Below are 12311 nucleotides of genomic sequence, written 5' to 3'. Positions count from 1 at the left end.
GGCAGCCTGGAGCTTCTCAAGTGGCAGCTCTGAGGAAGATGTACGACCTGGGCCTTCAGGTGCACAGGGACGTAGCAACTCTAGGAACCGAGGACAATCGGGAGACAGACGGATCCAATTCCAGGACCAACAGAATCAAAGGGGAAACCCAAGGAAGCCTTTTTTAGGCCAGGACGGCAGAGGAAAAGGTCGGAACAAAGGATACAATTAAGATTTCGACAGAGTGACGAGGAGCAGGGGGAGAGGCTCCATTCCACCGGAGCACTATTAGTGATTAACCTTTCAACCCATGAGCTTACCAACAGCGAAACTAAGGTCCTACAAAAAGGCCTGAGTTTCGTACCCACGGCAAGACAAAGATGCATTTCAGACACGTTTAGATGTAGCTGAACTAATGAGAAAAATCCGCCTCAAACAACATTTTGGCGAACGTGACATAGAACGGGATATCGATAGAAAAGATACAACTGGGCTACACCCCAGATCTAGCTTCTACCCGCAGAACATCTCAGCAGAATCAATTATATTTGAGAAGGCTATCCTCAAAAAATTGGAACTAATCGAAGGGAAGGAAGAAACTAATTTCCAGAACATCTCTATGGCAGAACGGCAAGCCCTTCGGGGTCTCAGTACAAATCAGGCTATTACAATAAAACCAGAAGATAAGGGGGGCTCTATAGTCATAATGAACAGCGTCGACTATGAACTAATGGTGAAAAAATTACTAGATAACAGAACACATTATCAAATTCTTCCTCGTGACCCTACAGAGGAGTTGCGCATCCAGATTACAGGGATTGTAGAAGAAGCGGCATGTGAAGGCCACAAGTTCTCAAGAAGCAGCGTTCTTATGTCCCAGATTTCCGATATTGCCTGCATTCTATGCACTACCCAAGGTGCATAAAGGAATTTCACCTCCTCCGGGCCGTCCGATTGTGGCAGGAATACAATCTATTTTAGAGCCACTCTCGGAATTTGTGGATTTTTTCTTGAGGCCTGAAATTCCCAAGATGCGGTCCTACTTGAAGGATACCACCAGCATTCTGAAGCTGGTGCAGGATTTACCATTCAATCCCGCAACACAATTCCTAGTGACTCTCGACATCGAGGCGTTGTATACTAACATCCCTCAGATGGAGACCCTACGTATAGTAGAAAAAACGCTACAAGAAATGGGGGATAACCTGAAAATGCCAGCCCCGTTTATCCTACAACTAACAGAAATAGCACTTACCAGAAATGTTTTCGTTTATGGGAAAACATTCTTTCAACAGTGCTCGGGCACGGCCATGGGGGCGACTTTTGCCCCGTCATTGGCCAATCTATATGTGGCACATTTCGAGGAAACACATATATATCCGCACACGAACCCATACTTGAATAACATCACAGTATGGGCTTGTTATATTGATGACCTACTCCTAGTGTTCACAGGGGACGAAGCGCTCTGAATGAATTCATACTTGGGATCAATTCCAGAAATAGATTTGAGGTTCACCCATATTGCAGCAAAAAATACCAGGCAGATGTGGAGATAAGTGCCAACTTTGGAGTGTTGATGACGACGGTCTTTAGAAAACCCACAGACCGAAACTCCCTTTTACAATATTCTAGTTTGCATCCAAAAAGCTTGAGAGAGAATTTGCCCTTTGGGCAGTTCCTAAGATATAGGAGGAATTGTTCTAGCCTCCAGGAATACGATACCCAATCCCTTATATTGAAGGAACGTCTTTTGGAAAGAGGATATCCAAATAGAATCATTAGACAAGCCAGAAAACGGGCTAGGAATATCCCCCGGGAAGTTACATTACAACAGCCAAAGCGCCCGGAGGGACAACAAAAAATAACAGCTATCTTTGGGTACTCCTCCAAAGTGAATCAAATCAAAAGGGAAATCCTTAAACTCTGACCAATCCTGAACGTTGGAGCAGTAGATTGTGCCCCTCCTCGTTTTGCCATCAGAAAAAGAAAAAGCATTAGGGGTATCCTTGTGCATTCCTATAAAGAACAGGGGGATGATAGACCAACCACCCTATGAAACACCACACCGGCTACTGGACATACACCATGTGGCAAGTGTAATGTATGCAATCTGACATCACGTACAAAGAGTTTGGAATTGGGCCTCCGCACTCCCTGGAAACAGAATACTTTGACCAATTGCAATACAACAAATGTCATCTATATGGTCACATGTCCCTGCAACCTGGTCTACATAGGGATGACCAGTAGAGCCATAAAAAAACTGATACAGGAACATATGTCCTGTATTAGGACAAGGCGGGAAAATGCACCCTTGGTAGCCCACTTTGTGGCTAAAATACAACATAGACCAGAGGACATTAGATGGAATATTGTAGAAAATGTGAAATGTCCCAGAAGAGGAGGTGACATTTCGAGCATGCTCCTGAAACGTGAGCAGAATTGGATCTTTCGTCTAAAGACAGACTCAAGGGGTTTGAATTAATCTATCCCTTGGCAAGCTCGGTCTACGATTCTATAACTGACATGGTCCTTCTGAGAAGGAAAGAACACATCACTTTGGAAGCATTACCAAATATTTTCTGCCACTCCCATTTGTCTTGCTACTTTATGCTATTTTTGGCTTATAACATCTCCTAGTTTGATATTCATCTACATTGGTACATGACTTGTGCATTCATAGTGGAAAAGTGTTTTTCTACTGTCAATACACTTTAAACACATGGTCCATGTTCACATAACTATTCGGGCCCTGACGTTATGAACACCATATTTCTAGGATCTTCCCTGGTGTTCATCCTGTTCAATCTTTGCCCCCTTTAGAATCTGACAAAAGCGGCATAAATGGGGGCACGTTCGCCGACATTAAGATCAGTTTTTTCTGGCGCTGTGCTCTGTTTCCCCATAGTCTTTTAAATTCAATGCACTGCCTGGCCTTGCCTGACTGACGAGCCTTGATTTGGCTGATGTGCACGGGGACTTATACTTCCGGTTCGGGTACGTGGAACGGAGCGTTAGAGATGTCCACGTGACTATAATCACGTGACATCGCACTGACTCCATTTACGTGTCCATCCGACCACAGCCTCCCCGTAATTTCGGGGGTTTCATCAGCTGTGCTGTGTTGAAAAACATGAGTAAGTACATTCGGATTGACCCCTTTTGCTAACATTCTGCCTTTCCTGCTGTTAACCTGTTCCCCCAATATCATTTGTGAGCAGGGGGAGAGTGGGGTTTGAACAACAGTTCAGCAGGGCTAAGCCGTGACCAAAGTATAGAGATCACTACGCTTGGGACAGATGCCCCCCCCCCCCCCTTTTTTGGGTTTTTTCGCATCTTTAACTCTGCCACCCTAGAAGGGACGTTCATTTCAGTATTCTTTACCATCGGTGTTAGGCGTGCCTCAGCCTTAAGGGAAGGAGGGGGCGTATGCGTCCTTAGTGACTGTGCTTTCTTTTTCTTTTTCATTATTTTAGCACAACGCAATGCACACTGATCCTGGTAGATCTATGTGCTCCTACCGTCTAGATGCACGACATTTCTTGAATACATCTTGTTGCAGTGGTTAAGGTCAGTCATATAGTGCTTTCAGTCCAGCTAACTGATTGGATGTTTAGTTTACCCTTCTCTCACTTGATATATTCAATATGTTTACCTGCAGGCATGGCCTTACGTCTGGCTGTTGATATTAAGTTATCTAACAATGACAAATGTGGGGTCGTTTATAACAAAGACCATAGGGACTTTAACCTCTGTGTGATAAAAGATAAAAAATAATTAAAGAACCTACCATGAACCATATAATCTATCAGTTATGAATCTGAACTAAAACTTGTATCTGTTTGTATCTCTATGGTGCATAAGGCAGCCCTAATTTTGGCCTTTATCGATCCATGAAAAGAGACGCAGTGACTTGCCCTGTTGCCTCTTAAGCATTTAGTGCGTATGGTAGTATAGGGGGAGTGACTTTGGCTTTTTGCTTTGTTTTCCCATAGGTTTCTCTCATGAACCTTCCTGCACTGGCACTAGAAAATGGGGTAAAGTATTTAAAACCCCATGGCAGCAATATGATGATGGAATATTGAGCATTGCAAGGAAAAATTCCCCCCTTGTTTTAGAAGACTGTCCTGATGAAAGTGGTCACACCAAAACTATACCACTGAAACTGGTAGACAGTGGTTGTTACATGGTGGAGAACCAAAATATACTCTACCTTTACTATGCACAACCTGTTTTATGTCTTCTTATGAGGTCTCACGTCCCTTCCTACTATTTAAACACCTAATAGGAACAGTTAACGTGACCTACATGTTGTCTTCACGTTTTGTCTTCACCTGAAATTGGCTCACCTCATCCCCACCAGGGGATATTTGCTGGACTAATTAGCTTGGACTACAGCAATATAATAACATGGTGTTGAGCTCTTTTTCTCTATAATTTTACTTGTAGAGTCACCTTGGGAAATCTCGACCTGTCTATGGGATAGTAAAGGTGCAATGTACCCATCCATTTGGATCTCTAGACCAAGGTGTAAACTTTACTTTGACATCCTTCCCCTTTTTTATGCCCATTCCTCCTCTGTGAGGACCCGCAGTGACCAAGGATTTTCAGGAGTTAAACAACCTTCATGTTGTCGTTGCTTTTTCAAAAATGAATTCTCTTTTGACTTCTTTTATGGCACATCATTGCTTCCTAGGGATAGGGTTTTCTCTTAAAACCTTAAGGCTAGGACAGGTTTAGACAGTTTTTTTTCACTATCCTACTGTCTTCCGACTGACCCTGCATCTCCTTGGCCACTGAATGCTAGTGTTTTTTGCCTTATACCTAATGGGTGTCTCCTTCCCTGAATGACTCTTCTCTCTTCTGCTTATGTGTTTTGCCTTCCTGCCAGGAAAGGGTTAACTGACTTTGAATTGAGGGGGGGGGTGTTTTTAAAGTACTTACCTACTTAAGAATAACTGCATGAATACTTGTTTTATTCTGAGCTTTCTGCTCTTTGACACTGCTCCCAAGAATATTCTAAATGCAACAGTGATATTTTAATGCCAGCAGCACCCTGGCTATTGAAGTCACCTGGGGCGTAGGTAGTGTCTGTGTGTCATCCCAAATGGGTATTTGCTGATTTCGCTAACAAAGAGTGTGTGTTTCTGAAGTGTATTTGTGTGTGATTTTATATTGCTCCCTTCTGAAGAAGGCTTACAATAACTGACTGGTAAATAAATGAAAAATTGTTTACACAAGAAACCTTGTGTGTGAGTTTATTTGAATACATGTCACTGTGAATCTCTGTGTAACTCCCCTACAGTTCACATTGACCCCTATTGAGATAAGCCTGGTTGCTCAACACGCTACTTACCTGTGTAGTACAGGCTTATACTAAAGGTTGGGTATCTATTGCCATGAGGTCAGGGTTGTTGTAGTGCACCCAAAGGGTACTGCATGCAAACTCTGCCTAACATAATGGTACAGATACTCCCTCTCAGGTTGGTGGGTGGAGCCGGGGGGGGGGATCACAAAAACGGTCTGACAATCAGCAGACACTGCTCTCCGCTGGTAGCCACTTCTCCCTCCAGAGAGTGGTACCGCTGCAGGACATCTGCAATGCTGCTAATGGTCTCCTGTGCATACATTTGCCAAGCACTACTTTTTAAATTCCCTTTCAGGCCGAGAATCCGTACTTGGAAAGGTTGTTTTACACAGTGTAAATCAAAATTGAACTCTTCTTTCCCACCTCCTCCAAATCACTGCTATGGGAGAATATCAAAGATGAGGTGTACGTGGGAGGACACCATCCATTCAAAGAACAAATTATGTACCCTGGTAATGTTCTTTCGACTGGATGTTCCTCCCACGTGTTCCTCATCACCCCTCCCAACCATCCTCTCTGTCAAGAAGGAGTTTCTGTGATATACACCACCTTCTCCGTTACGCTCATGTAGTTCTCATCTTCGAGACTGCTGTGCTAGTGAAAGGAAAAACAGAAACTGAGGGAACGGGCGTGGTGCGTTTCTTTTTTATACCATCGTCGACACCATCAGGAGGAGGACGGAGCCCTCGAAGGACACAAGGTCGGCGACCCACGATGCCCTCTGCTGAAAAAAGCTTTCGAGCTGCAAGCAGGATATCGGAGTATATCAAAGATGAGGAATACATTGGAGGAACATCCAGTCGATTGAACATTACCAGGGGTAAGTAATTTTTTGTTCTAGCTACAAGAGATTGAGTGGCCCAGTATTGGAGGAGGCCACAGACACTCATGAAAAGGGAATGGTTGATCGAAGTATGGAATGTTTTTGATATGAATTGACAAACTCGTACATTGGATGAAACAAAGGAAAACAAAGACCATATCTGGTTGCCCTTTCTAGTATCAAGGTTAATATTAGTATTCCAGGTTGAACATGCACAAGGTCCTCTCTCGTAAAATAATGTTGTAGCCAATAGGGGGGCAAGAAATGATATGTTAATAAATCTTATAAAGTGACGGTTGCACCAATACATCATGGCGCTGGGAGAGATGGAGACAGCCCCACGAGAATTCAGAAAAGTTATGTTTTAACCCGCCTTCTATACTCTAACTCTAGTTAGAGGTTTTTTTGATAAGTGGAAGATTATTCCACAAGAATGCGGCAGCAATAGAGAAGGCCCGGCCACCAACCCGGTGTCTCTTATGCTTTTGGACAACAAGTTGTTCGGAGGTGGCTGAGCGGAGATTACGAGTGGGATGATAACGCATGAATCTGGATTAGAGGTATTCTGCTCCCTGGCCGTGTAGGGCATGGTGTACAATACACAAGGCCTTAAATTCTACCTGTTGAGCCACAAGAAGCCAGTGCAGATTCCGTAACACAGGGGAGATGTGAACTCCAAAAGGGGTACCTGTGGATAGAAAGGGGTGAATACTGTAATAGATCCTTTTATGCAAAGGGAAACACTGTAACATGCTTACACTTTGCATTGAAATGCACCCTAGCGCCTCGATGCACCCTAGCGCCTCGAAACACATTGTGTATAGGTTGCATTATAAATACCCAATAAATAAATTAGCATACGGGTATAGTCTGTTAGAATGAAAGTACATATTAGCAAAGGATTAGAATAGAAGTAGGATAAATATACATTCTGTGAATTAGGTAGACATGTGAGCAGTACAACATAACTCTACGACTGCATTGTGACTGCACCTAGGAAAAGGGTATTCTGTAGTATGGTTCTTAGCATTCTTCCTGAATTAGCATTTTAAAGACGGTCTGGTATACCTTGGATTCCATTAGAAGAATCAAAACCCATTCCTAAGTCCATTCAACCCCCAATTGTCCACATAGGCTTTAAAGGCAGAAAAAGGCTCAACATTTCCAGTATCCGAACTGTAATTCTGATGGGAGTATGTATAGACTATGTGAGGGTGCAGAAGTAAGACTAGGACATTATGGTGGCATGTCTCTGGGTAGAAAAAGGGGTGGAGAAATGCCTCTCTGTCCCGAAAACTAATAAGGGTTTCCTTCCTCTAAGTAAACTAAGGAAATTGTCAGAATGTCCAAATTATAAAGTCTGTCACTGTCATGTCCCAAAAAGCCTACTTCTGTCCCCAACTCTATTAACTTATACTAACTGTGCAGGGATTATCTCTTCGTAAAGTAAAATGTTCTTTGTAAATCCAACCAATAGAAACGTACCCAGTCTCTTGGGTTATCACAAGTGGCAAAAATGAAGAAATGTTCCAAACTGTAGGTCTCAAGGCTAGGGAAGTAGTGCTTTCTCCTAGAATCCTTCTTGCAGGTTTCCTCTCCCTTTTGGGCTCTTCCAGGCCTGTACCTTCCTTTTGGGGCCTCTCAGGCCTGTACTTGCTTAACCAAATTTTACTAAGCAGTTCACAAGAATATACTGATTATGCTTCTCTTATTTATCCCACCAACTTGGCACATTCCTTTTGGCAAAGTGTAGGATCTGTTTGCATAATGTATTCTTCACTTATTTTGGGTGCGGGTCCCAGACTTGCAATATTGAAATACTGCCAAGCCCAGTTACTTGTTTTACTCCCCTGCCTGCTGCTTCCAACTCTCCTGCCAAGCAACAGTCCCAACGTGGACTATTTCCTTTTTGGGTGCGGGGTCCCAGACTCACAATATTCTATTTTGCTTTGTTTCAGTCTCGTATATGTGCAGGTTGCAGACTCCCAATATTCAGATTGACTTCTGCTTCTCATATGGGTGAGCGTCCCAGTCTTGCACTTCGTTCCCAGGATCCCAAACCCTCTTAATGCGGCTTCTGCCTTCACCCCCTTTATCCCCTGGATGTTCAGCAGCACTCTGGTCCCCTGCATACCTGTTTGTTACCTTCTGGTAGGTACCAGCGTTTCCCGAGCGGCTGCTGCGTCTCTAGAGTCTCTGGTCACGTTCGGTATTTGTCGGTCGGCAGCAGCTTTCCTGATGTCTGCTTATTTCTGGTGTGCGTCCTCCAGGATGGTTCGCCGGTGCTCAGGATGCCCAGAGGTTCCACACGGCAGCAACGCGAGCAGTCCTTACTTCTGGGACCTCTCTCACTTAGTCCTGCGCTTTTGGCTTCCCTCTTGCTGGCTCTCATCCCTTTCGCCGATGCATGGCTCGCCAGTTTCCTCCTGGGAGGATCGCTCTCCCCATGCATGTCAGTTGTGGGATATTTAAACTCCTGCGTTGGAAAGGGGAGCTGCTTTTGGGGCCACTCAGGTTCGTTGAGACCAATTGTTGGGGCAATCTGCTTCTCCATAGTGTTCCTTGGACTCTATACATGCCATAGTCAGATGTAATACACTTTGCATTTTCTAACGTTGGCATCTTGTCAAGTACATCAGGTTTTCCAACACTTAAAATAGAGCCATACAGAGTACTCTATGCCTTCTCTGTTTTAACGTTGTCAAGCATATCAGGCTGACGAATTTGGCAATAACAGATACTCTATCAATAAAAGGGGAAGGAGGATTTAATATTGGGGAAGGGTTTAGGTGTATTAGCGCAGGAGCATACCACAGTCTCTGAACATGGTCGTCCCTAATCCCATAAGGGGTTTCTTCCCCCATGTGATCCTCCCTCTGTGCACCACCCCTAGGGGGACTATTGTACTGTGGACGCACCGCCCTGGCCCCATGGGAAAGGTCTTCCCCCTAGGTGAAAAGGGACAACCTCCTAAGATTTGTCACAACTGATAAAATTCTTCAAACAAGGACATCATGGGTTGAAATTATTCATGGTTAAGTCCAAGTGAGTGTTCAGATGTCGACATGGGGCTGTCACCAATTTCCAGTGTCCCACAAATCAGTAGTACCTTCCTTTTACAGACCTGAACTCCGTTTCCAGTTTCACTTTAGACCCAGCATCCTATTGCATATCATTAAAGAATCATGTGTGAGGCATTGGTCCTACGCTTCAGGGGACACAGGCAGTCTAGTCAAAGACTCCTGTGCTTGAAGGATGTTTTCTATCTTTAAGCGGGAATCTGGATCATAGCCAAAGGATCTTCCGCTCTAGGGACTAGGGCCCAGCCTCACCCAAGCAGTTTTTTCCACTCCTGAGCTCAGGAGGTTACCAGTGTCCTCTTGTTCAGAGGTTGTGTTTTTTCCAAGGGCTTCCTACTGTACGGTTATTGCCAGTCTCCTGACAGAGATTCACAACCTCATAGGGATGCCACAGCAAAAGTAGCATAACCTAGAGCAAAAGCTCTTACTTTATGTTGGACCCCTCAATCACTGTTACGGAAGTACAGTGTCCAGGGTGAAGCATTTTTCAAATGCAATTTAAATCAATCTATTTTCAGGTTTTGGTACCAAATTCCCAAGAATATTCTCACAAATGTTTATGCCTGTCGATAGAATGCAGAGGGCATATATAAAGCATCATGGTATGAAATGTTAGGAATACTACTTTAAGTATGTGGGTGTTTGGTTTAGTCCTTACTTGACAGAAGCAAGAGGGTGATGTAAAGGATGGAAGCTGTACTACTGTGGTCCCCAAAACACCATCATCTCGATTGTGGTAATATATTACTGTAATCCTCTGCAGAGGGAATCATTAAAATATGAATAATGCCATTCTGTATTTTCATTTTAGGCCGGAGCAAACCTACGAAAAGTTAACAGACACGTAACATTTCCTGAATTGATTGACCTAGCTCCCTTCTGCACAGTAAAGTGTAAGGTAAGCCAATGGAAAACCTTTTTCAAAGAACTGAAGACATTGTCCTATAATCCTATACCTAGCACTATATGCCTTTTTATGTGACAAAGCATCAGTAAGTTCTCCATGCTGAAGAATAATGCAGGTCTGTGAGTAACCTGATCTATTATTACAGTTTCTCTAAATATTTAAATGTTCCTCTATCTAGAAAAATGTGCATTATTTATAATGAGAAAAAGATGGTTACGTAATAAAGTATGAAAGTGCATGTTATCAAAACTAAATAAAATCCTCTTTAATCATATAGTGGATATGACTTGCGCATGTACTAAGGTAGATGCAGACATTGAGGACAGAGCACTCACTTTACTTGGCCATACATTCCTGCTCCCCCTCCACCATCCTGTGGACTTTCTACATCCATCCCTTTGACTCCATCTTCTAGACTGTTGAGCGTCTAGTGCCTGCACTAACTCCTAGCATGTTCTTTTTTGCTTTGTTTGTTAAGGAAGAGATTTCTTGTATCCATGATTGTTCCCACTACGGAACTTAATGGACTACAAACGTCTGACTTCACCGACTGCCAGCAAACTGTATTTCTCACCACTACTCTGTTCCTTGGAGTATAGCAAAGGGCTCTAGCACTAGAAACGTGCTCTAGTTTCAGGACTCTTCTTTCGTGGGTAAACCCGAAGTTCCTTTACAGCATGATACCACAGGGCAGCCTCAGCGTGCCGTTACACCAGACTCTTGGTGCCTACTTTGCCTAATTCCATGGGCAATACTGCAGTGCCTAATGCGCTTGTGATCATTTCAGAAGTGCAGCATCCTGATACCTCTGTGTACAGAATAGTTACTACATACACGGGCTAGTATCCCAAGACTTGTAGCTTTGGTATGGTAGTGATCCTGTATAAACCTGATAATATTTTCATGGGTCAAACAGTATCACAAACTAAAAGTGGGGCCTTCAACAGCACACAAGCATTAATGGGTGATACAGCAGAGCTAATAAGGCTACTGTGGCCTCACTCCAAGCATTTCCCTAAAATACTTCTTACCGAAACACCCCAAACATTGTCTCTCTCAACACATTGTACACTTTGTGGAAGTGTTTTTTTCAGAGGTGCTGACCTCCCTAATGTTAGTAAAGGGTGAACTACTGGCCCAGTCAAACATGAAAAGATCTTGAGTCACCTGTTAATTACGGATGCCCTTTACCCTCTTAAAATTTAAAATTCCCAGAGAGGGCCAAAGGTGACATGGATATGCTCTGCTCTTTGCTGCTGGTGATTCCGTGGCTTCAAGGTCCTTGCATAATTAGGCAATTTTCATTGTGCCTTTTCTTGATATAGTGCATGCATGCAAAGCTGGCAACGACGAAATCCATGAGGGACTCAAAGTTATTTGCTTTACCATTCTGGTGTTTTTTCCTAACTGCTCAAAAGTAGACTCAACCAACTCCTGCCTACATCTTGACCTCTTGTTCTTCAAAGATGTCTCGGCTTGATCTGGCAACCACCTTTGTGACTTTCATAAGGAATAGATTCATGTAACTAATTTTAACTCCACTTGACTTTAGTCTCTATAAAACTATCCACTGGCATACAGGTCCCCAACTCTTAGTATAAGTATGTACTACCCAGAGGATCTTGGTAGAATGGCAGAGCAGCCAAGCTTATCATAATAGGAAGATGTGAGCTCTAGGTTAGTATGCTGAACCCAGTAAATACAATAGTCCAAAGAAACCCTTACACAGAAAATGTTATATAACAAATATACATTCATTTTTATTTACACAAAGAAGGTAGATAAATACTTGTTTCACTTAACCAACACACACAGGAATTAATAGCAATACTTTTTTTTAGAGGTGATTGGTTCAGTGGTACTGGTTTGCGGTTGCATTTGTTACAGAGAATGACACTTTTACTGTAATATCGGTACTAACACACACTCGCATAGATTTCAAACATATACAGTAATTCTATTCGTTTAGTAAAACTACATGAAATAGTCTGTGTGAAGGAAAATAGTTGGTTATATATACTTGAACAATATTTTACGTTTTAGTGACCCTTTTCAAGGCTTCTAACGCATTTACAGTCCAATCCCCAACTATACCAAAAACTCAGTATATGAGTGGAACCAAAGTCTTAGTTGGCAGCAGAATAGGTAAAC

The 12311-nt window shown here is 43.1% G+C and overlaps 1 protein-coding gene across 2 annotated transcripts in view; it reads left to right on the top strand.

Annotated features, from left to right (window-relative positions):
• Window positions 1-12311, top strand: part of USP16 (ubiquitin specific peptidase 16) — a 1134075-nt gene that overhangs the window by 957392 nt on the left and 164372 nt on the right. For both annotated transcript variants that reach the window (XM_069636367.1, XM_069636368.1), the window contains exon 16: window positions 10065-10151. In XM_069636367.1, coding sequence (XP_069492468.1) covers window positions 10065-10151 — 87 coding nt within the window. The remainder of the gene's footprint in view (window positions 1-10064; window positions 10152-12311) is intronic.

This window comes from Ambystoma mexicanum, chromosome 7p (assembly GCF_040938575.1).
Source record: "Ambystoma mexicanum isolate Mex_15411 chromosome 7p, UKY_AmexF1_1, whole genome shotgun sequence".
In the NCBI taxonomy this organism is placed as follows: Eukaryota; Metazoa; Chordata; class Amphibia; order Caudata; family Ambystomatidae; genus Ambystoma; species Ambystoma mexicanum.
The sequence above is the reverse complement of the archived record's forward strand: the minus strand, read 5'-3'. Positions and strand labels throughout refer to the sequence as shown.